At 48.8% G+C, this 23,857-nt stretch overlaps 7 protein-coding genes across 7 annotated transcripts; 5 read left to right on the forward strand and 2 right to left on the reverse strand.

Annotated features, from left to right (window-relative positions):
* Positions 1-213: 213 nt before the first annotated feature.
* Positions 214-1,268, forward strand: N7469_004790 (PQ-loop repeat-containing protein; the record flags this gene model as incomplete). The annotated part of the gene is made up of 3 exons (XM_056643710.1): positions 214-281; positions 354-611; positions 665-1,268. The coding sequence occupies 3 exons, from the start codon at positions 214-216 to the stop codon at positions 1,266-1,268; spliced, it is 930 nt and encodes a 309-aa protein (XP_056503122.1).
* A 318-nt stretch (positions 1,269-1,586) lies between these two features.
* Positions 1,587-5,269, reverse strand: N7469_004791 (uncharacterized protein; the record flags this gene model as incomplete). The annotated part of the gene is made up of 9 exons (XM_056643711.1): positions 1,587-1,700; positions 1,766-1,864; positions 1,951-2,022; positions 2,107-2,171; positions 2,302-2,319; positions 2,526-2,704; positions 2,858-3,526; positions 3,574-3,848; positions 3,890-5,269. The coding sequence occupies 9 exons, from the start codon at positions 5,267-5,269 to the stop codon at positions 1,587-1,589; spliced, it is 2,871 nt and encodes a 956-aa protein (XP_056503123.1).
* A 530-nt stretch (positions 5,270-5,799) lies between these two features.
* Positions 5,800-6,249, reverse strand: N7469_004792 (uncharacterized protein; the record flags this gene model as incomplete). The annotated part of the gene is made up of 2 exons (XM_056643712.1): positions 5,800-6,099; positions 6,220-6,249. The coding sequence occupies 2 exons, from the start codon at positions 6,247-6,249 to the stop codon at positions 5,800-5,802; spliced, it is 330 nt and encodes a 109-aa protein (XP_056503124.1).
* Positions 6,250-9,571: 3,322 nt separating this feature from the next.
* On the forward strand, positions 9,572-11,620 carry N7469_004793 (uncharacterized protein; the record flags this gene model as incomplete). The annotated part of the gene is made up of 1 exon (XM_056643713.1): positions 9,572-11,620. One exon carries the CDS (start codon positions 9,572-9,574, stop codon positions 11,618-11,620), a length of 2,049 nt encoding a protein of 682 aa, XP_056503125.1.
* A 1,327-nt stretch (positions 11,621-12,947) lies between these two features.
* N7469_004794 (Zn(II)2Cys6 transcription factor domain-containing protein) lies at positions 12,948-14,179 on the forward strand (the record flags this gene model as incomplete). The annotated part of the gene is made up of 4 exons (XM_056643714.1): positions 12,948-13,055; positions 13,115-13,511; positions 13,539-13,884; positions 13,918-14,179. The coding sequence occupies 4 exons, from the start codon at positions 12,948-12,950 to the stop codon at positions 14,177-14,179; spliced, it is 1,113 nt and encodes a 370-aa protein (XP_056503126.1).
* A 637-nt stretch (positions 14,180-14,816) lies between these two features.
* Positions 14,817-21,913, forward strand: N7469_004795 (CCR4-NOT core subunit CDC39; the record flags this gene model as incomplete). Its single annotated transcript, XM_056643715.1, is given in 5 exon segments — positions 14,817-15,470; positions 15,526-15,850; positions 15,906-17,266; positions 17,283-21,785; positions 21,848-21,913. 5 exon segments carry the CDS (start codon positions 14,817-14,819, stop codon positions 21,911-21,913), a joined length of 6,909 nt encoding a protein of 2,302 aa, XP_056503127.1.
* Positions 21,914-22,516: 603 nt separating this feature from the next.
* On the forward strand, positions 22,517-23,777 carry N7469_004796 (seipin; the record flags this gene model as incomplete). The annotated part of the gene is made up of 4 exons (XM_056643716.1): positions 22,517-22,588; positions 22,641-22,825; positions 22,887-23,342; positions 23,402-23,777. The coding sequence occupies 4 exons, from the start codon at positions 22,517-22,519 to the stop codon at positions 23,775-23,777; spliced, it is 1,089 nt and encodes a 362-aa protein (XP_056503128.1).
* Between the last annotated feature and the right edge of the window lie 80 nt (positions 23,778-23,857).

Raw genomic sequence — 23,857 nt, forward strand, 5'->3', positions numbered from 1 at the left:
GGGTATCCCTGCATATATCCTGAGAAGTGCATCTGTCCCTTGAAGAAGATCATACCATTCTCACAAAGTCTCAGAAAAGGGACTCTTAAACTGAAGTTGCTTCTTGTTCAAAAGGTGACCGCCTCGTGAGCACCCGTCGGTAGCCACAACGTCATCCCGAATGCACTCCACTCTCCTGACCTACGATCCCTAACAACTTCAACAACACCTCCCATGGATCCGCTTACACCACACTGCCGCGAGCTGGCCTCGCCCGGCATCTTTCAGTCTGTTCTTTCTGTGTAAGTAACCTCTACTTCATGGTATTGGGGCCTTCAGGAGAGAGCAGAGCTTCGTCCGCTAACACCGTCCAGTTTAATCATCTTCGGTATCTTGTTTTCCTACCTGCCGCAGCATGCACGTATTATATCACGCCGAAGCTCCTTCGGCATATCGCCCTACTTCATTCTACTGGGAACAACATCAGGAACGTCAGCATTTGTGAATATCCTAGTCTTCCCCAAAACATCGCAGGATGTGGGATGTTGCCAGGAGATTAGTGGAATGGCCTGTTTCGCGGGGCTCCTGGGCGTGTTCCAGATGGGCATGCAGTGGTTGTGCTTCTTTTCCATGTACGTCCCATGTATTCATTCGCATAGAGCACCTCTAATGCTTCACATTACAGTTTGCTTCTCTTCGTGATCTACTTCCCTCGCGCTACCTCCCCGACTGACCCCACCGCCCCAGTGTCTTCTCAGTCTTCCACTGGCCCAACATATCGCACCGCTTTATCTATAACAGCCATCTGCCTCCTACATGCATTGGTCACAGTTATCATTTCTGTTGTCTTCGCACTACGACAACCATCCGCCATACCGGCCTGGGCTAACTTCCTTGGCATTCTCGCTGCTATCCTGGCATCGATTCAATACTTCCCCCAGATCTACACTACATTGCGACTTCGCCGTGTTGGCAGCCTGAGCATCCCGATGATGTGCATTCAGACTCCCGGAAGTCTTGTCTGGGCTGCTAGTCTGGCGGCACGCGAAGGGCTGAAAGGCTGGAGTATTTGGGGCGTATTGGTGGTGACTGCTTGTTTACAAGGAACATTGTTGACGATGGCCATCTACTTTGAGTATTTTGGACCAAACAGGAAAGGCAAAGACCGGGCTGATGAGAATGGTGCTCCGTCCAATGGGACAGTCTCCGAGAGATCTGAGACAGCCGCGCCGGAACCGGTGGATGCGGAACAACCGTCTGAAGAGACCCCGCTTTTGCAGAGTCAATAGTATACTACTTGTGGTTGGAGATATTGGAAGTTATGTTCGCAATATAGCTTTATTAGTCGCGTGTTGCATATAGAAGAAAGACCCAGTGCAATGGAGCAATAGAGACCCCGAATGCAAATATATGAAACATTCAACTTGCGAGCCAAAGTGGGTTTACCTTGTCCAGGAGAGGGATATTCGCATGGTTCTTTTGAAAGAAAAAAACGGTGTCAATCCTAAACTACATATCCACCTCACTCTGTAAAAAAGTGTACGCTATTCCTCCCGGTCATCGCGTCGTTGCAATCATCTTTTCTGGCTTGTACGTATGCCCTTAATTTAGGCAGCGTAGATGAGACGGAAGACGTCGTTCAGAACGAAGAAGCTGCCAGCGCCATCGGGTTGGAGCTTGAAGCACTGGGTGTAGCTCATGGGCTTCTGCTCCTCATCAACCTGGTTTAGAGCATTAGTATTTGGGTAGCCCAAGGGGAGAGCATATCAATTTTGAATTGACGTACAATGAGAGCACCGGTAACCAGGACAACGATGCCACCCTCGCTGGAGGGCTGGGCATCAAAGGTGGCAATCTGGTGGCGCACTTGTTGGAAGGGAAGGGTCTAACAATGGTAACAAGAGGTAAGTATGTCACACATGCTGGTATGGAACCCAAACAGAGATTCAAGGAGTAAGGAGAAAGACTCACGGTCAGCTTCTCGACAATACCAGCGGTACCCTGAACAGAGGCAGTCTCGAAGGTGAGCATAGACTGGTCACGCTATTTATTTAGATCGTTATTAGTAACCGAGACCCAATATATCCGTCGTCGCCGGGAGCCGCGACGCGGGGTATCGAATCTTACGTAGAGAGGAGCGAGACCACCACGGTTGGTGTCGAAAGTCTGGTAGTAGAACTCAACGAACTGTTCTGCAACATGGATAATGATTGGTTAGAATCCGTGTCCGATATGGGTTTATTTAATCGTTCAAGGAGGGGTGTTTTCTCCAGGAATTGTGTGCAGGCGCATGGAATATGTAGGGGGATGAAGGCCACATACGAGCGACGGCGGTGAAGTCTGAGGAGGTAAGACTAAGTTAGTTGACTGTATTTATGAGGAGAATCAGGACAGCTTCATTTCCATCTGGTTGCTGCCCTATTCTGTACGGCGCAATCCATTTTTGCTAGCAAGGTGGGATGCAACAATCGACCCCGCGCGCATAAAGGCGTAGAAATTTGGATGGAGATTGAGATGAAGACTTGATTCTGGGTGGTATGACTTACCGGCCATTTTGAAGAGCGGAGTGATGTCAAGGAACACAAAGAGGACAATATAGAAAAGAGGGCTGAAGTTCTCGAGGGGAGGAAGGTATTTGTTGACGAGGGGCTGCTGTGCTGTGTGGGGCTCGAATTCTGCCGCTGATGCCTTACTGCCTGATGGATGCTTGAGTCGAGGTGAAGATCTGATGAGAAATGATAGAGAGAACAAGGAAAAGAGAAAAGTCAAGTTGAAAAGTATTTGGTTCTACACAATGGGATTGACCGGCTAGTTAAATATCCTTGGAAAGATTTGGTATCATTGCGTTCGTTGCTACCTCTATACCCTACCAGCTCACTCCGAGTCCGATGCAAACATGTCCTCGGCCTTGGGCCGTGGTTTTCGAGGACGTCGTGAGGCTGGTTCGTGTTTCTCTGCTTCTGGCTTTTGCTGCCCGGCGAGACTTTTGGGCTGCCTCGTGGATTGATCCACTGAGGCGTCACGGTCCCGTGGTGTACTGGCTTCCTCCATTGGCTCTTCATCGTCAGGCATTTCTAAATCGCTGTCCTCCATGGGAACACCATCAATATCACTCATTGATTCATCTTCATCAAGGGCGAATCTTTGGTGGCCCCGATAAGCTGAAGTTTCCATCTCAGGTGGCCCACCTTGGTCGAAATTCCCAGATCCGGAGTTTTCATCGTCGACTGCTCTCCATCGGTTCTTTTTCTTGGAAAGGGCATTGTTGGCTTGTTCCGCGTCTGCTTTTTCCTTCTCTTTTTGAAGTTCCTCATCAGTGAGGGGCGGTTGTTCAAACATCTGGACGAAATGCTCGTGGCTTGACTGTGGGAACACACACCAGCCCTCCCATAAATGAAGAAGAGTTCCTATACTGCGCTTCCATTTCTCTGCTTTGAGGCGTCCCCACTGGAGGTCCTTCTCAAGTCTTCCAAGATGCTCAAATACTTTGTGCGAGCGCAAGGCTGATTCAAAAAGCTGTCTGTATCGCCATGCGTGCCGGACGCCGCTAGTAGCGGATGATGAGAGAATATCGGAGATGACATATAGACCGACTAATTTGGCCGGGAGAGATCCATCTTCCCTTTTGAGGGATTATTATTGTCCCTTTCTAGACTTTCCTGATTTGCTGCATCTCTCTCCATATCACGGTCAGGGTTGGCACCAGTGTATGCTAAAGGGCTAAGAATATTCAGGACAATCATATCAACGACTTCATCGGCACCCAATCCGGCATGCTCAATTGCGAAGGCGGTAGTTCGTGCAACGTCCCCTCGTCGGAGTTTGGCGTGTGTTGTTGGCAAGCGAGCAAGTAGATGGGTGAGTTTGGCCTTTTGTAGCGGATTCATGTACCCAAGTCCATCATTTGCACCACTTCCTCGGCAGGTGGTGCTCCTCCAAGGTTGCGTCGCTCATCTTCACCATCTGACTGTTCCTCATCAGAAGAATTGTAATCATCGTCAGTCACAATTTCGTCCAGACGCGTAGTAAATTCGAACTTGATGTCCTTTTCCGGTGGCATCCAGCTAGGTCCGTCCTCGAAAACCGAAGATGGCTTTTGGCTCTTGGTCCTTCGATTACCATGAGATCTAGGATTTGTTATGACATTCCATAATTTCCAACGATAGTAGACACCACCGGGACTCCTTGCATCCCAGATCCAGGCCCATTTTTCGTCTTTTTGGACTTCGGGTCGGCTCATAAGCAGAGCCTCAAATTCAGGACCGTGATTAAGAAGTTTCTCCAGAGTTTTGTGGATCATCCGCAGTTGTTTGATATCCGTTGGGGCATTCACTTCGACTTGTGTAGTTGAGACATTTCGGCCCAGATTCGGGCCGTATGAGCTTGGAGGCGCAAAGCCCCCGCGATGTGACCCCGGTGGAGGTGCCCGACTCAGACTCCCTCCGCCAAAGTTGGGTTGGGTGGTCTTTGCGCCGAAAGGAAGCGAACCTGTACTTATCATATTTATATTCGAAGGCATATTTGAGCTAATTGCTGCGGATGAAAGGTGGCGTGAGAGGGTAAGGTAGTATCCTCGACCAAGATACTTGTTCTGAAGTGCACTAACAGCACTATCGATATCTGAAGCAGCCGAATCACTAGCAAGAGTAATTATTGCAGCGGCTGATTTCCGTTCCGTAGGAGATTGGTTTTGTGGTCGGAGGATGTTGACATTCTCAACGACTAAAGGAGAAGTGATTAAAGACTTGAGTACAGACGGCGATGTCCCGGGAGGAAGTGATGCAAGATATAACGTTGGTCTAGCGGCGGCCTTCTCGGCCTCCTTTGCATCGGTATTCCGCTCATCTTCCTCGGCTGATGGGCTGCGAAAACCCCGTGGGGGACCGGATGGATTAGGTCCCGAATTATCGTATCCTAACACTCCCTGGGCCGCATCACGGCTACGTGATTGTCCCACAAAACCCTCATGAGGCCTTTTCCGCGAGATCGACGGCGGCGGCGGACCTAAGCTTCCTGGGCCACTGCTGCGCGGCCCTGAATTGGTGAAATGTCGTCGGGGCGGGCCTCCCCCAAACGTGGGTTGCCGCCCACTCGAAGCTTGGGATCCAGCAGGCGCATCGTCTTCGAATGACTTTACGAAGTCCTCATATACCGCGGCGGTTTCGGCTTTTTCGCGAGCGCGTTTAGCTTCAGCTTCAGCTTTCTGTCGTTCGAAGAGCGATTTCTTTGGGAGTGCGGATAATTTCGTCGATACATCGGGGAAGCCTTTCCCCTTTGGCTCGTCAGGCATGTCTTAAAAGGTGCTGCAAATGCAGCAGATCAAATGCCAGTCGACTAATGGACAATATGATGGACATGCAGACTGGAGCTGGAGCCAAGAATAACCGTCAATATGGGCGGGCGGTCACAACCAAGCTGGAGGCGGTGAGGTGGTATGACTTCAATCAAGAACATTTCATTCATTGCGTTGCCATGGTCATTGGCTTTGAATTGAATATGTCTAGTACGCTGGTAACCTACCATTTCGTCCCATATTGATCAATTAGGACAGTTGTAATAATGGACTAGAAATTTAATCGCAGTTTTACTAGTCAAAACTAGTTTGGGCAAGTATACATCTGTTGGGATTCTCACACAGTGATAACCATGCTTTTGGTGCGAGGTTTTATGCCTGGAATAAAGAATACATCTTCAAAGGACCTCACGAAGAGAAGCTAGTCTTGAAGATGAAGCATTGGGAAATAATTATACTAATATCCCGCCATGTTATCATACTTTCCGTAACACTTTTCTCCACCCCGCAAAACAAGCGATGTTTGATCAGTCCCTCCCAGATACTGTTTCAAGATTAGAAGTGGTAGTCTGGTCAATATCATGAGTGCCCTCTTCCAATTGCAAATCCTTGCCCACCTGAATGGTAACATTGACTTCTGTGTCACGATGCAAGTCCATGCTATCCCTTTTATAGATATTGACATAGACAGGGAAGATCACTGCAAGGTCATATCCCATCTTGGGAATTACCATCGCAGTATGGGCACCCTTCTTGTCCACAATGGCTCCCATCATCGGAGGGAAGATCATGCCATCGGAAATCGCAGCAACAAGCATAGAACCCCCCTAGTTTAGTGTGTCAGCCGATGCCACGAAGATCCAACGTAAAAATAGTGGCAAAACAGCACTGTATCATGAAGTTTAGCTTTCACCCGCTTCTATAGCACTTGCTAGTAGATAGCTTACCGATCCAAAACATAAGACAAGGTTGATCATTGCAATGGATACTGTCCCATGTGTTGGTATGGCAGCGATAGAAAACACAATCACAGCTTATCTGACGCTTTGGAAAATCTCGCCCACCTGTTCTTGGGCTTCATAATCGAACAGACAAGCCCGAACTAGTGGGCTCCTATACCCCGATGAATGACTTGGCAGGAACGCATGAATAGACGCTTCTGGAGATCGACCTGTACGACATGGTTCGCAATCTTCTAGATGATTGTTCAGCATCAAGGTAGAGAATATTCGATATTATATTTACTAAAGAACATTTGTGATTTAAATATCATCACTAGTCGTACTACCTAGTACAAGTACTACGGGTAGTAGTAACTTGAATTTCAGTATATTGGTTCGGTTCCACTAATAAAAATCGGTGCATTCTGCTAGTCCTTGGTTACAATTACATTCCCTTGACTGTCAACACCTCAAAAATATGAAATCTTGCGAAGACCAGTTTGTAGGTATCGTAGTAGCTGTGGTTAGTTACTAATAATTACCCACCGGCAGCCGGCTGTGTATCTAGGCAAGGACCACTGCAAGCGGCAATAGACTAAGATATTGGGGATATTATTAAATCAGTATGAGGAGTACCAATATATCTAAGTATATGGCTTGAACCCAGTGGATTAAGACGTCACTCAGCGTGAATAAAGTGCGGCGGCATCCAGTCTTGGCATAAGCATAACCTACACCGAAAGAGATAGTCATTGAGTTTGCTATGAGTTAGTTATCTGCTAGTATTTTTTATTGGTATAATTACATAAGATTTCCCCAGAGGTGACAAGTTCCTGGTTTACGAGTACACCTTGAGGTGAAGTGTCCGAATTCGGACGAAGAGAGGCAAATCGATCATTCGGTAGGCTGTTAACTTCTAGCCTTATGTATGTGGAGTAGTGAATAGTTATAGCTTATGAATTATGGAGGTTCTGACGAACTATAGTGATAAAAACTTGGAATAAGATGACTTCTCAATCGAAAGAAGTATCTGGCCCGCATGAAAATGACTTTCATTGTTGAATGGTCTATATTTTGGCACCAAATTACTTGGCCATCCAACGTTCCATAGAGAATGAAGTACGTTTACTCGCGAGATGAGTCGGCTTCCCTTTCCTTTGTACATATGCACATCGATTACTGTACGGCCTGACTCAGTTCAGTGCGAGTGTCAAATATCATTGGCTCAGTATCAAAAGGCATTGGCTCCGAGCCTCGGTCACATCCTGTATGTACATAGGCGCCGGGGCCATTTTGTGATTATGAGCTGGTCTATCCATCAGCATCGGTCCAGGCCTCTGTCGACTGCAAGACAAGTGACGGTGTCGGTCGATCAAGGCCCATTCGAAAGAAAAGAAAAATGGATCCGTTCCTGGGTGCGGGCCTGGTTACGCACACATTATTCATACCCCGCGTTGAAGCATGCTGAGTCGCTCAGCAACCCTATAGGAGCTGAAACGGCTTTGTTATCCGCAGTTTCACAACTGCAAGTATTGTATGTACGTATGTGCGAGGTCTAGCCAAGAATTGGATTACTCGTACCTAATCACAAAAGTTAGTCCAGGGCGCAACGAACTTCATGTCGGGAGGGACCCGAAGCCCTAAACTACTCTTGGCGCCAGTCCCGTTTCTTTCCAGACACCTCGTCTTTCTGTTCCATGGATCTCATTTTCTCGTGAGGAAACATAGAAATAAAAAACAGAGTACATAAAAAGATATCAACATTTTTTTTGGATTAAAACCAAGTAAAAACCAAGTAAAAAGATTTCGCCATGAGAGAGTGTGTGTAGGATACTTGATATGTTTCTCTTTTTGCTTAGCAGTTTCAGAACATCCACCAGATGCGCAGCGCTCTAAAAATAAATCTCAAAGTACGAGTCGTTTAGTTTCATACATATGTATGTTGAGTATAACTAGTTATAATTTTTTACTTCTAATCACGGCTAACACTTAGTCCGCCCATGCAAGATCCGAGATATCCGCCACCCGTCAAGTTTGTACGAGATGTACGTGTAGGGCTGCATCCATACGTCCATACGAGAGAGGGCCTAAAATCTGGAACCTCCCCAGTCAAAGTTGAGTCAGATTGAGTTTTTCACGCTCTGGTGGGTTTTGTTGGCAGCCAAGTTTTTGGCCAAAACGCTTGCCGAGCGGCACGCGATGTTGAGAACCGCCGAGTGTAGGGAGTACACAAGAGTCGCGATCCACCATCATACATTTTACGGTCAGAGACGATTCGTAGTTAGCGATCGGTTCCTTGGATTCACCTTGTCGGGAGTTTGCATTGGCTGGTATGAGTACGGAGTACGCTTGGCGGATATTACCAGTATATGTAGAAATGACGAGTAAATCTGTGAGACAGCAAAAGTCCATCATTTGCACCTGTAGTACTGTAAATAATGAGAAGCTGAGACGTAGGCAGTAAGTATGGCAGATAGTAGGAGGAATCCATTGTCTAGACTCTCTTCCGGTGACAACATCAGTGCCTTTCTTTCCAAGCCCGGGGTGGCGATGCCCAGACCCACTGCGTGCAGCCAAAAGGAGGACTTAGTCGCTAGTTCGGTCGCCCTAGTGGCTGTAGCGCACACGGAGGAGGTCCCAGTCGATCTCACCCAGTCAAAGGGTCCCTCACATTGGGGGATCCTCCATGAGCAGGGTCTTCAGGGGGAAAAAAAGAGACCTAAAGAAAGATGGAGGTGGAAGAAATGAGGAAAAAACAAAGGCCCCTCCATCCCTCATTCATGATTTGTATGTGCGAGTCTGTGTTATGAAGGAGAGAAGATTCAAAGATAACTCCGTAAGCCAAGAAAGTCTGTAATTTACCCGGTGATTACCGAATGTTTCAGGCGGAAGGTACTACAACACCCGTAAATTATACCTCGCCGTGACCCAACCTGAGCCATTGGAACCCCCTCCCCGACGTATTACCGTCGTCACGCTAAAGTCTCAAACTCAGTCCCCCTTCGTCCTCCCTCTTTCTCACATCATCCAATTCCGACCCTTCCCCATCTTCAATCACTTCCCTCATTCACCTATTCTCCCACCATCCCTAATACTCGACTAATCTTCTTCGACCAACTCGAAGAATAACTTACCCCGACACCCCATCGAATATAGCGCCCTTTCCTCTCCCCCTCCCTTCTCGCCACCCATTCGTGACTCCCCGGGGTAAACCTGCGAAACGGATTGAAACCGATTCAAGAGGTGGCCCGATAGGGCTGCCGTCATTTTAAAGGAGACAATGTCTGGACAACACTCTCGCTCAGCCTCTCGGTCATCCCAGACTCCTCGACTTTCTCAAGGAACGACTCGCGATTCGATGCCTCGCCACTCCTTCGGTCGCACATCACGCGTCTCCAACCCCAATGTCTTCTCCGATGAATACTCGTTAGAACCGATCGATCCCGACCAAATCGAGCGTGCTCCTAGTCCCGCCTCCATCGCCTCTTCGACTACCCTTCGCTCAACTAATCACCCTCAAAAGCCCGTCAGTACGGCGACCACCGAGAATGAGAATCCATTTGGCGATGATGCCCGGGTCTCCTTCGACGAGGCCCACCGATCAAGCCTTCCCCAGAAGGGGGCAGGTGGCTTCTCCAACAATCGCAATTCCGTCAACTCTGTCAACAACTCTCCCTTTGCCGTCCAACGAAACCAAAGTGTCTCATCTCGCTTTTCGATGCCGCGGGCTCTTAGCCCCTACACCGGAGCCACCGGTCCCAGCCATCCGTATGGCATGTATCCTCAAGTTGGCGTGAGCCGCTCCCCGAGTGTTGGAAGCACCTCGACTATTCGTCAACACGATCGCCCGCTGAGTGAAACAACCGGTCCCCAACACCCTTACGCCATGTACACTCAAAATGTAGTCGAGGAAGGGATGGATGATGACGACGTAATCCCTGTTGGCTTCCCTGGTCATAATCCACCATATCAACCACCGCAAAGTCGACGAGATGACGATGTTGGCGACATCATCGGGCCAGATGGTCACACTGAACCCCTACCACCTTATTCACGATACCCGACAGGAGTTATTCCGAAACCTCCGACTCCACAAAACATGGCTGATATTAACCCTCCGCTGGAGGATCAACAACTCAATTCTCTCTCAAGGGGACAGCCAGATGTCTCTGAAATGTCCTCGCACGCCCTTGTTGCCGATTATACCGGAAATTCCGGGAACAATGGCAATGATGAGAATAACGGGAACAATAACCGCAGCAGTGCTGGCCAGAGAGCGGCAGCAGCAACTGGCATTATGGCCTTCGAAGAAAAGCTTAAACAGAAAGGAAAGAAAACTGCTTGCTGCGGCCTACCAGTCTGGACTCTCGTGCTTATTTGCACTGTGATGTTGATCGGAGGATCTATAGGTGGTGTGATAGGTGGTGTTTTGGGCACCAAACGCGCTGCGGAAGCTGATAAGCAAGCGGCAGCAGCAGCTTCCTCCACCGGCCCTAACATTGTGACAGTCACTGCATCGCCGCAAAAGGACTATTCGACAATGACAAGTACCCCCAGCAACCTCAAGTCCACACCAACTGGCACATTTTATGTCCCCATGATTCATCAAAATTCCTCGGGAATGTGTGTCGAAGATGACATTATGAAGAGTGCTTGGAAGTGTATGGATAAGCCGAACCATCTGGAAATCACCATCTCTGAAAATGATCATAAGCACACAATTATGTTCCCCAATCCTACCCCGACCTCAAGTTACAGCTATGGAGCTCAGCCACCATACATGACCGAGCCATCAATTCCACTCGGCATGGCAATTGATACCAGTGATACCAGTCTGGGCCCTGCTCTCTTTTTCGTGGCGAAGTTTGACAAATTGGTTGTTGTGCCAGAGTCCAGGTTTACATCAAGCTCCTCTGTATCTGGGCGTTCATGGCCAGGGGATGAGTCCTTCTTGAGTCAGCTAAGTCGCAAGGAAGTTGCGCAACCCGGTCAAAGACCGTGGTTCTGTTGGTGGAACCAGACACAAATGGAGTTTTTCATCTATGTCAACCAAACAATCCTAGACACTTCTACCGACGCCACCGCCTCTACCGAGCACAATATGGCAGCCAGTACGGCGGCTGCCAACAGCGAGTCTAAACGAGACACCTCGATTCTAGACTACCCGCGAAAGATCAAGATAGACGAACGACGCGACCAGGCAGGGTCTACGCCACCATACTGTCAACAAATGGAAGTGGATAATTCGGGCCACGCAGCGCCTATCCCATATAAAACCATCGACATTAAGGAAAATGAGCCAACTCCAACCACCACCTACATCAACAACCAGGGCGGCGCTCACCAGACATACACGGCGAAGGCGCAATACGCCACCCCATGTTACTGTCTATCATTCGCTGATTAAAGTGCATTTCTCTGTCGTTTGAGCGGGTTACTTGTTCTACATCTTGGTTTTTTGGTATGGGATTACTGGCGTTGGCGTTCGAAATGGCCTTCTAACTAGCATCGCTTTATGTGCACACGATTGTCTTCTTCCTCCAATGTGTGAATTACCCCTCTTCATTGTCCGAATTTTCTGATCCATTTGTTCACTCTGCAACACACATTGTTTTTTCTTTGCTGCGTTCCTGTGCGGAATCTGCTACTTGACACGATCCTATCTTTTCTATTTTTCTTCTCGCAGCTCCTATCCCGTTGTTGGGTCATATCGATTTTCCTGTTTATTGTTGAGTGTTCCTACCCTTTTTGGCGTTTAATGGACAAGCCGGCGCGGCTCAAGGTATTGTGATATGTTTGGTCTTGATCTATTGTTGTCCAACCGATTTTGTCTCTTCTAGGAGCCGACGGGCTCACCATGTCTTCTTTTAGCATCTGATGGTTATTTGTGTTAGCATCTGTCTCAACCTTGAATACAAGATAGATGGTTCTAGAGCCCCTGTTCGCTGTGGTAAATCTGTTGGAATTGCAAATCTATTAGGCATTATGCTTATTCTGGAACCAGGGCCCAAGATGGCTAACTTCAGTGAATCTCGCCCTTTTGCAAAGGAAGTTTGTTGTGATTCATGTACAGAGCGCTGTCTCAACTCTTTAAAGTGTCAGCCAGTAACGATGATATATCGTTCACTATTTGCACCATCTCAAGGACCCACAGAATGCTCTAATCTTTTACTAGGTAGTAAAGGGTTAAAGCCAAGGCACTCTGTATCTATCCTAGTGTCCGAAATATAGCATCCCTCTACGCTGACACGGTGGAACTCATTCCGCGGTCACCCAGTTACAACATACTAGGAGTGATGAATCTGTCCTTTCGCCATATCTTACCATAACACGAACGCTATGCCCTTCGGGAAACCAGATATCTCAGTCTATGATAAGTACGCCCAAAACCGGCTGTTTGCGCTATACATTGCCAAAAAGCATAGCAAACTTGAGATACAAACTGCCCTTTTCTTCATATAGCCTCCCTAGGTAGCAGGTACTAGTAAAAACCTCGAAAACTACTCAGTGATAAGAACCGGTGCTGTAATACGGCGTTCGGATTTAGCCCCCAATCCTGCTGACGTTCAACAAGTTCGTGTTCGCGTTCGGAAGTGTTGCAGGGCTGTCATCCCACAGTCTCGCTAAGAAGAATTCCTTTTGACTTCATCAAGTAGCATTCGAAATTCAATTATGCGGCTATTCTGAATGGGCCATCGCGAGTAATGTCAGGTGTTTCCCACCAGTAGCTAGAAATGGGCAGTCCTTCAACGCAACTTGCGGGCCAACCAAAGACACGGCTTCGACGGTCATACCGAAAGTCTCGAAATGGGTGTGATCAATGTAAGGAGCGACATGTCAAGGTAAGATCTTCTAACTTTTACTCTACATAGACCCTTTCTGATTATTACGGTGTGATGAGATGCGCCCAAAATGCTCAAGTTGTATATATCGAGAGAACTGTTGTGTCTTTCTCAGGGTTCCTCGAACCCATCCATCGAACTCTCCGTCTCAATCTGCAGATACAGTGAACCATGATGCCCGGAAAACGGTGTCCTCTAGCGAGAAACCCGGACCAGCTGATGGATATAGTGCTCGAGACCTAGAGTTAATGCATACATATGCAACAGAAACCTATAAAAGCCTGTGTGGTCGCAAGTCAGATACATGTGCTTGGCAAGTGTTAATTCTCCAACGAGCCTATTCGCACGAGTATCTTCTCCACGCAATTCTTGCCCTAGCTGCGTTGCACACAGAAGCCACAGCATCCGATATGCAGAAGGCTCTCAAATACCTTGATACGGCGGTTCAATACAGCAGTTTGTCATTTGGTTCATACTGACAAGCGCTCAGCCAATTGACTCCAGAAACATGCGAAGCAGTGTTCGCATGTTCGGTCATTGTTATGGTCATCAGCATGGCATTACCGAGTTTGAGTGCTAGATATCGTGGTGGGAAGTTCATTATGCTTGAAACCATGACTATCGCCTGGGAGTTGTTTCAGGGTGGATGCAGAATTTCATGTATCAGCGAGGCATGGCTTCGTGGCATCGTTTTTGAAAATTACAACTTCTGGGAAATGAAGACGAGTCCTCTTGACCCGAATACAAGTACTACCCTCTACCGATTGGACCAATTGAATCAAGAATCCCATCTCGAACGTCGGGGTAGTAACCACGAGGCCATTGAGCTGTTACGATCTTGATTCTCGAGATTTGCATATAGTCCTCACCCAGCCGGCATTCTCCCTTGGCTCGGATATGTGAACAAGACTTTTGTAAATCAACTGTGTTCACGAGAGCCGCTTGCAATGGTTATATACATGTATTGGGGTGTCTTACTTGATGAATTGGGTAATCGGTTTTGGTCGGTGCGAGGACCGGGCAAAGCTTTGATATCTGAACTATCAGGTGAACTGGTACCCTGGACAGGGGATCCGAAATGGGTGGCGGCAATGGAATGGCCTCAAAGGATAGTTTCTTCATGATGATATCCATTTGCAATTACCGTTGGGTCTGAAAAGATGCAAAATTTAACTACAGTGATAACTGTGTGTAGACCACTGCTGTAGTTTACTCCCGCGTAGTTGCCAATGGTTGGTCCGCTGCCGCCCTTGAACTAGTCCATTTTGGGAAGTCATAATAAGTGCGGGTGGAATGACTAATTTAGGCCATATCACGTGACCTGGTCTCGATACGATGTGTGCTTCAGACACGCGACTGACAGCAGAGTCGAATGGAGTGTTGGATTTTGAAATAATCGTGCATAGAGCTAGAAATAGAGGTTCCTAGTCTCAAAGAGATACTTCCGGGGTATAACCAAGTGGATTGATCGAATTCTTCCCCTTGTACCACTTGTCCAGCTGCCCGAGCTACCCCCCGAAGGGCCTCAGGCAGAAACTCTTCTGACCACACTCACTTTGGAGGGAATCCTCCAACCTCTCCCATCGCATCGCCATCCCATTCCCCTTCCACACAACCCCTCATCTTCTTACCGATCACCCCTTCTATCTCTCGATAGCGCACGACTCTTCCCCTAATCGGTCGGCTATATCGGTCTCGTCCACTGCGCCCGCCTAAAAATCTGTCCTTGGACCCTCCAGATCAAATGATCGCGTCTCCTAGATGACCTTCCCTCCCCCTCACTCTTCCGCCCAATCGTCGATTGCTTCTGGCACCGATAAATCCTCTTCGACCAGGCCTGAAATTGGTGCCTGGGGTCGGTCCACGTCACAGTCCAGCATTCGTCGTGGGTTGACTCCTCTCGCGACCAATCTCTCCTCTAACATCACCTCTGCATCTTCCCGGGGCTTGGACGCAGGCCCTGGGGTTTCCACTTCTTCATCCTTTTCTGCCGTTCTGAGCTCGAACAGGGGCCACTCCGGGGGCAGCCCCAAGCCTGTACCCTCTCCATTCACTGCGCTGCAATCCGCCTCGCAGCAGACACAGTCCCTCTCCTCGCCCAAGTTCCGCGCACATACCCCTTCCGCAGGGTCTCATTTTCCTTCCACGACAAGCTCCATCACGGGCGGTGGAAGCACTGGGGGTGGTGGTGGGCCAGGATCTTCAAGAGGTGTTGCTTTCTCACCTTTGTCATCCGGCACAACTGTGAATTCACCTACGGGTTTTGCTTCTGACAAACCCGGATCGGCTGCAGCTCATTCGAGCCAATCATCCCTGGCCAAGATTTCAATCGCTCAGGTTTTCCTGCTGTTAGATTCTATCACCGAGAAAGAGGGCAAAGAAAAGTGGGAAACCAAAGCTGCCCAGATACACAAGGTAAATTAGGATTTTTGTCATCACCCATCCTTATAAACGCTAATTTGGCTTTTAGCTCGTTACATCAAACGGAATGGAGGTCTTCTCGAAATATTTCCGCCGTCTTCTGACTGGCAATGCCCCTCAGATCTTCCCGGGCATCAATAAAGTCGTTGAGAATGCGGGCAACTATCCCCTTCTGACCCAAGAAATGCACAAAGTTGCAACAGACATCGAACAAGCACAAAAGATTGCTGAGACGGTAGACAGCTCCGATGGTGACATCTTCCGTGATTTCGATCTGTCGACTTTCCTAGACCATTTCCGTCTTGACCCCATTGTTAAGGTCTCGCTTGCTTTGGCATTTAGGATGTCAAACAAATCCGATCTTCGGGCCAAAGGTTGGTTGCATCTTGAAATATTATTTTTACGCCTAACTAATCTTTCTTCCAACAGCCGACGCTATTCTCTCCAACTCTACCACACCCTTCCTCCAAAGCTTGGCAAACCCATCCGAAACGACCAAGGATTTCCAGAATTCTTTCCTTGGAATCACGATTGAACGATTTATCCTTTACCCTCCCCGCAATTTCACCGACGAAGTCAAAGCCAAGTTGGTCTATGCCGTGAATCTACGATACCAAAAGATGGGCTTGGATATGCCATTGGAGGTGTCTTCAGCCCTCCAGATGTTTAATTTCGTCAATCCTCGCTATACTCTTGTTAGACTGCTACACTCCAAGGGCCCACGGGCAACTGCAAATACGGAGGCAATCACCGAAGTGATCAATGCAGCAGGCCCCGATGGCTGGAGCGAGGAGCAACTTGCTAGTGCTCTTCTCTTCATGGTTCTGTCGCAGTATTGGCAGCAGTTTTCTCTCGAGACTCTTCTGGGTGCCTACGCAGACAGACAAATCAATTGGGCCCTCGTGCTTCGGAACTTTGATCGGGAGGGCCTTAGAGTGGACCCAAAACAGTTTGCCAAACTCTATGATGTTTTGACTCCTGCCGCATCTGGTGACGCTTCCTTGGATATCCAGAAGCTTTGGGGTGGAGACTGGGAGCACCGAGACACGCAGATCTCATTCCTTACAGCCTTTATTGCATCGCGAACAGATGCCTCTCAAATCCCCAATCTTCGTGCGACATTCCCTAGTGACTTCTTCGACGATGCTCCTGAGATTGTGAAACTACAGGGCGAGCGCGCCGCCAAATCGCCTCTTCGTTCCATGGATGCTATGAGGGCTATTTTCGATCTTGCTCTGTTTTCTCAAGCTTCGTGGGCTGCCACTGAAAGCCAGCTCCTCATCAAAGCAGTCTTGCAATACGACCTTCCTGTGTTCCTTGTTTCCGCTCTCGCCATCCCGCAACCATGGTCTAGCGTTCAGCAGAGTTTCGTTCTCCGAACATTTGTTGTCTTTGTCTCCAAGCAAGAAGATGGATATGAACTTGCACTTCACGGAGCCTGGCGCCAGGACCGTCAATGGGTTTCCGAGCAACTGTTCACTGCTTTCACCCAGGACCCTACCGCGACTGCAGCGATTTATGAACACGCAGCAGCCTATGGCTGGCTCGAGTATCTTCTCGGATTCACAAATGGCCTCGCTCTGGATCTTGCTTGCTACTCTCACCGCAAGGGCTCATTCGATCTGGAACAATGGGTTCGAAACGCTTCCCAAAAGGGCCCGATTGATATGGGCGGGCTGTTGTCCAAGTTCTTGAGAATAAAGGCTGAGGATGAGCTGCATGTTCAAAGAAAGGAACAGCCGGCCCCCCCAGATGGTCAGCCTTTCCGTGAAAACCGTGTATACTCTGTTGTCTGTACTGGAAGAGTATGTTGGTGACCGCGAGAACCTCACACCAGTTCAACGAATTTGCATCCAGACTTATCCTCGTCTCATCAACTATGGCGAAGGATTCGATGATATAATTGACGCGAACGGTGAAAATGGCAACACTTTGCCCGAGTCGATCGACAAGCAAATGCAGGAATTATTTGGTAAAATGTACCATGAAGAACTGTCACTACGCGAAATGTTGGAGTTGATGCGAAAGTATAAGTCTTCTCGTGATCCTGAAGAGCAAGATCTCTTCGCTTGCATGGTTCACGGTCTGATTGATGAATACCACTGCTATCACGAGTATCCTCTTGAGGCTCTGACCAAGACCGCGGTCATGTTCGGTGGAATCATCAACTTCCGGCTGGTCGACGGTATAACTCTCAAGGTTGGTCTAGGCATGATCCTGGAGGCAGTGAGAGAGCACGAAGTCCACAACCCGATGTACAAATTTGGTGTGGAAGCTATTGAGCAGTTGATTAGCCGTCTGCCTGAATGGGCTGGCTTCTGCCATCTGCTCCTTCAAATCCCCAGTCTTGCCGGTACGCCAATCTTCCAAAAAGCCGAAGAGGTTCTTCGGGAACAAGGAGGAAACCACGAGAATGGCAACAAGTTTGACGACCTTGGTGGTCCCATCCTCAGCAATGGCAATCTAGAGGATGGTACCGGGAATGACGACACACCGCGAAAGTTCCGCTCTGTACAAGTGGATGCTCCTCTTCGGTCCGAGCTCTATGAAGACCCCGATGAAGACATCCAAGACAAGATCTTGTTCGTCTTGAATAACGTATCCGAGCAGAACATCGAAGAGAAGTTACAGGACTTGCGTGAAGTGCTGCGGGATCAGCACCACCAATGGTTCGCTTCGTACCTGGTGGAGGAGCGCGCCAAGCTGCAGCCAAACTTCCAGCAACTGTATCTGGATCTTCTCAACCGCATTGGTGACCGAATCCTTTGGGCTGAGGTCCTGAGAGAAACATATGTCAGCGTAGCGAAGCTGTTGAACTCGGAGGCTACTTTGAACTCATCGCAGGATCGTGGCCACCTCAAGAACCTTGGTGCTTGGCTCGGCTCTTTAACGATTGCCAAAGATAAACCGATCAAGCACAAGAACATCTTCTTTAAGGGCTTGCTCTTAGAGGGATACGACAGCTCACGTTTGATGGTCACGATTCCCTTCACCTGCAAGGTGCTTGTCCAGGCTACCAAATCCACAGTTTTTAAGCCTCCAAACCCGTGGCTGATGGACATTTTGGGCCTCCTTTTGGAGCTGTATCATTTCGCCGAGCTGAAGCTCAACCTCAAATTTGAGATCGAGGTACTCTGTAAAGATCTCGATCTTGACCACAAGACCATCGAGCCTTCTAATGGTATCCGTGACCGTTCCTCCCATGTCGAGGAGACCTTGTCTACTACCAACATCCCAGAGGGCCTGGAAGCCTTTGAGGATATGGCTCTCACTACTCTCAGCCAAGGTATTCGCAATGAGAAGCTGTCGCCTGCTGCTATCATGTCGACTCTACCTAGTCTAGAGAATATTTTGGTCCTACCCCCCTCAGCCAGCAGTATGGTTGATCCGAGTGTTCTGAGGCAGATTGTGCACACAGCCGTGGAGCGTGCCATTGCGGAAATCATTACCCCGGTTGTGGAGCGATCCGTCACCATCGCCTCTATCTCCACAGTCCAACTTGTGTCGAAGGACTTTGCTATGGAGCCAGATGAGGAGAAGTTCCGCCATGCGGCTGGCATAATGGTACGCCAACTTGCCGGTAGTCTGGCCCTGGTTACTTGCAAGGAGCCATTGAAAGTCAGCATGACGAATTACATCCGTATGATCCAACAAGAGTTCTCTGATCAGCCGATGCCCGAAGGACTGATTCTGATGTGCGTCAATGACAACCTGGATGCTGCCTGTGGCATTGTTGAGAAGGCCGCCGAGGAAAAGTCTCTTCCTGAGATCGAGAAGGTTATCGAGGCCCAACTAGAGGCTCGAAGACGCCACATCGCTACTCGTCCTAGCGAGCCTTTCATTGATCCTTCAATGAACCGGTGGGGATTGTTCATTCCCGAGCCGTACCGCCAAACGCCCGGAGGTCTCAACAAAGAGCAATTGGCGATTTACGAAGAGTTCGCGCGCCAATCTCGTGGCTCCGCCGCTGCTCATCCTCAGAATGTATCAACCGATTCTGGTCGCCAGCTTCCAGACGTGCTCCAAGATACTTACCCCGCTATTCCCAACCTTTCAACCCCGGCCGAACAGCCTGCTGTTCCTCATCGCACCCCTCAGCCTCAGCACGCTGTTTCTCAAATGCCAGTTCACACCAACGGATTCTTGGATGCCCAAAGCCCCAGAGAGCGAGTTGAAACAATCATTTCAGAGCTCCAACAATCCACTCGTAATGCCCCTGAAGAGCATATCAAGGACCTTGGTCTCGATAGTCCTGTTCTTAAGGAATACAACCAAATTCTGCACGCCATTCTGAACTCGCATAATGGCGAGGAGTTGGCCCGACTAACCTCTCTGAAGGTCTGCACTACTCTCTACGGCCAATCTTCGAAACCTTTGGAGATTGAAATTCTTGTTCACCTCCTGGCCAAGCTCTGCGATATTTCCACGGTTATCGCCCGATACACTTGGGCTCTTCTCGCAGAAATTGACGACGAACACATGTTCAATATCCCCGTCACTGTTGCGCTCATTGATGCTGGCCTTTTGGACATTCGCCGTGTCGACATGGTTCTCACTCGTCTCATCTTGCAAAAGAATGTCAGTGCCCTGGAGTTGCTTGACAACTTGATGAGCCGTGTTCTGTTCAATGATGAACCTTCCGCTCTGCGCTCCGATTTCTCGGGTAGCCTGGATGCCATGAGCCAATGGCTATCCGAAGACGGCAACGTTGCCCCTGCTTTGGAGATTATCCGTAAGCTGCGTGAGAGTGGTGTTCCTGAGGTCGTCAGCACACATCTCAATGACCAAGCTAGGTCGAAGCGTGATCAAATGGAGTATATCTTCAGTGAGTGGATTGGGATTTACAAGGCCTCGGGTGCCAATGAGCGCACCTATCTCTCTTTCCTCCAGGATATGCACAACCGTCAGGTTATGAATGTGCAAGAAGACTCGGCTTTGTTCTTCCGTCTGAGCATCGACATCTCCGTCGCAATGTTCGAGCACGAATCACAGAACCCCAACGGTGGTAGCTTAGACGAGGCTTTCCTTTATGTTGATGCTCTCGCGAAACTCATTGTCCTGTTGGTCAAGTCTCAAGGCGAGAACACTGGCGCTGTCAACCTTAGCAAACCCGCCTACTTTGGATCCATCCTCTCTTCGCTTGTTCTGATTCTCAACCACCACCAAGTTATGCGCGGCGAGGCATTCAACCAGCGTGTCTTCTTCCGCCTGTTCTCCAGTATTCTGTGCGAGTACTCTGTTGCTGGTCTGCAGCACCATGAGGATCACCAAGGCATGATCTTTGCCCTGGCCAACAAGTTCCTCTCCCTCCAGCCTCGTTACGTCCCTAGCTTCGTCTATGGCTGGCTGTCTCTTGTCTCCCACCGTGTTTTCATGTCTGATATGCTTAACATGCCGGAGCGTGCGGGCTGGGCTGTTTACTGTGAGATTATGCAAGTTCTGCTCTCTTATATCGGCGAGCAGCTCAAGGCGGCCAACATCTCTTATGTCGCCAAGGATTTATACAAGGGTGTACTTCGTATCTTGTTAATTCTCCACCACGACTTCCCTGAATTTGTTGCCGAGAACCATTTCCAGTTCTGCAATGTGATTCCAGCTCACTGCGCCCAGCTTCGCAACCTGGTTCTCAGTGCTTACCCGTCATCCTTCCAGAAACTCCCCGACCCTTTCCGAGAGGGTCTGAAGGTTGAACGAATTGAGGAGATGCGGGAAATCCCCAAGATTGCCGGCGAAGTTGCTGCGCCCCTGCAACAGGCGAACATCAAGGATGTCGTCGATACAGTCCTCCAGAATGGAAACACTCCTGAGTCTGTGGTACAACAAATTTGTGACACTGTCATGAGCGCTGAGCCCCGGGATACCGCTCTTTTCTACCAGCCTATCAACGTTGATGTTGTTCTGGTGAACGCACTCGTTCTGTACATTGGCCAACAAGCCGTTAATGAGCACGCATCGAAGAGTGACACCCGCAGTGTCTTCGAGAATTCTAACCACGCTGCCCTCCTGGAGAAGCTTGCACAAGCAATGCAACCAGAGGCTCGCTATTACTTGCTGAGCGCCATGGCCAACCAGCTGCGATACCCTAACAGCCACACCTACTTCTTCAGCTTCACCATCCTGCGTTTGTTTGGTGTTGATTACTCTGAACAGGATGAGTCTGATATTCGCCAGCAAATCATTCGGGTGCTATTGGAGCGACTCATTGTCCACCGTCCGCACCCATGGGGTCTTATCATCACTCTACAAGAGCTTCTACAGAACCGAAGCTACTCTTTCTTCCGCCTCCCCTTCATCCAAGCGGCCCCTGAGGTATGATTAATTACTCCTTTGTTCTTCTTTGAATTGCTTCTAACGTGATTCTCTTTATCTAGATTGGACGACTTTTCGACGCTCTCCTCCAACACATTCAACAGCAAAGCCCTCGTCCCCTTGCTTGATCTTTGCTACATACTACTCATCCTCAAACCCGCATTCTCTTGTCGGTACTTTAATACCGCACTCCACTCCTACTTGCACTTCTCCACGGGGTTCATTGTCTTTTTTTCACTTTCACGCTTCTATTCCATTTATTCTACTTTTCTTATTGTGTCACGTCTCATATGGGATGGCCAGTGTGGGCGTGAGGATTGCATGCATCTTTTCCTATCCGTGTCACGATTTGCGCATGGCCTGAGATATTATGATATTTTCGCGTTTCAAGAGGCGCGCGACCTGTAATGATAAGATTGTAAAAGCTGGAGTTGAAGGTCTTCTGCATTCATGGTGGGAATTAGTACAATCTATCATTCATTCGTGCTGTACCTCGCATTCTCATAACTAAAATATTCTTCATTGTAGACGTAGTAATCACCACGGCTATTCAGCCACTACTTTTTTTCACCCTTCATAACAATTTTCAATGCCATGAATACCCTGACGAAATTCCCATCGCCACGGAGTAATCTCCAACTGCCACGGAGGCCGATAAGATCAACCCGCAGCCGAGGAACTTCCCCCATGAACTAGTTACTGCTCTCAACTCCACTTGTTCACCCTACAACATGGCTGAACCCGATTACACTGACGACGAAACGGAGTTTGGGGAGGGTTCCTCTCCACAGACAAGTGTTCTTGTATGTGACACTCTCTTTCTCTCCAGCTGTATTCAAACCTAACTTGAGGCAGGACGCGTTCCTGACGCCATTCCACGCGCTGTTCTCCAAGACCGCTTTCCGTATTTACCTCAATATCTTGCTATTCATCGGAACTACCTTCATTCTTGTAGGAGTTTCGGGTGTAGCATATGCGATCTTCTATTTCCGATTCATTCCTACCATTGGAATTGACCGAGAAGTTCATCTACAATTCGGGTAGGCAGGTTCCTGATACTTTCCCTTCAGCCCCACGTACTGACCGCAACTCTCCTGATAGTGATGGTCATCCATGGGGAACAGCTTCTCTTGATCCTAAATTTGTGCATTCGCAACCTTACGATGTCGCCGTTACGCTTGAACTACCTCGAACACCTTCTAATCTCGATGCGGGAAACTTCATGATCGACCTTACTCTTTTGTCCCCCCAGTCTGGGACTGGCCTTGCTGCTGTGTCCAATACTCTTAGTCCAATTTCACATGCTAGGCGCCCAGCTATCCTGACATATTCATCTCCACTTGTGGATCTTGCTCGGCGAGTGGTGCGCTTGCCCTTCTATGTGGTGGGCTGGCGACATGAAGCCGAGACGCTGGAGGTTCAAATGCTGGAGAAGGTCGAGTTTGCGCGAGGGTCGCGCAATTTACCTCAAAGCTTACGTCTTGAAATCCAGAGCGATGGGAAAATGCAGTTCTATTCTGCGCGAGTCGAGTTTCGAGCTCGGTTTACTGGTCTTCGGTGAGATACTTACCTTCCCAACTACGAGCCTGCTTCGCCCTTGATTAACTGTTTTTTAGGTGGCTTATGTATCGATGGAAGATTACTTCTTTTGTGATTTTTAGCTCTATGTTCTGGACTATTTCAATGGCTTCCGCCAGTTTGACTTGGTTCATTTTGAATTCCATCTTGCAGTCGAGTACGCCTAAGGAAGAAGCTAAGGAAGAAGACAAAAAACAAGTCAAGGATGAACCAGAGCATGAGATAAAAGAGGAGATCGAACCAGACGAAGGCAGCTTTTCGACTGGAGCTGTCAAGGTCAAAGAAGAAGAGGAGAGTAGTCGTTTGCTACAAAGCTACCCGGCCGAGGCTGGCGATTCAGGTATGGGGTCAGGCTTGGAGAGCGCAGAGGCCCAAGGAATTCAGAAACGTCGAATTCATTCGCCAGAGGAATAGGGTGCTTTTCTTTTCATCTACTTTCTGTTTAGCGAGTAATGTAATACCCCCAAAATATGCAATGAAATGAAGAATATCCC

This window comes from Penicillium citrinum (genome assembly GCF_028827155.1).
Source record: "Penicillium citrinum strain IBT 23319 chromosome Unknown utg000003l:1.0-4596430.0:1.0-4598250.0, whole genome shotgun sequence".
NCBI lineage: Eukaryota > Fungi > Ascomycota > Eurotiomycetes > Eurotiales > Aspergillaceae > Penicillium > Penicillium citrinum.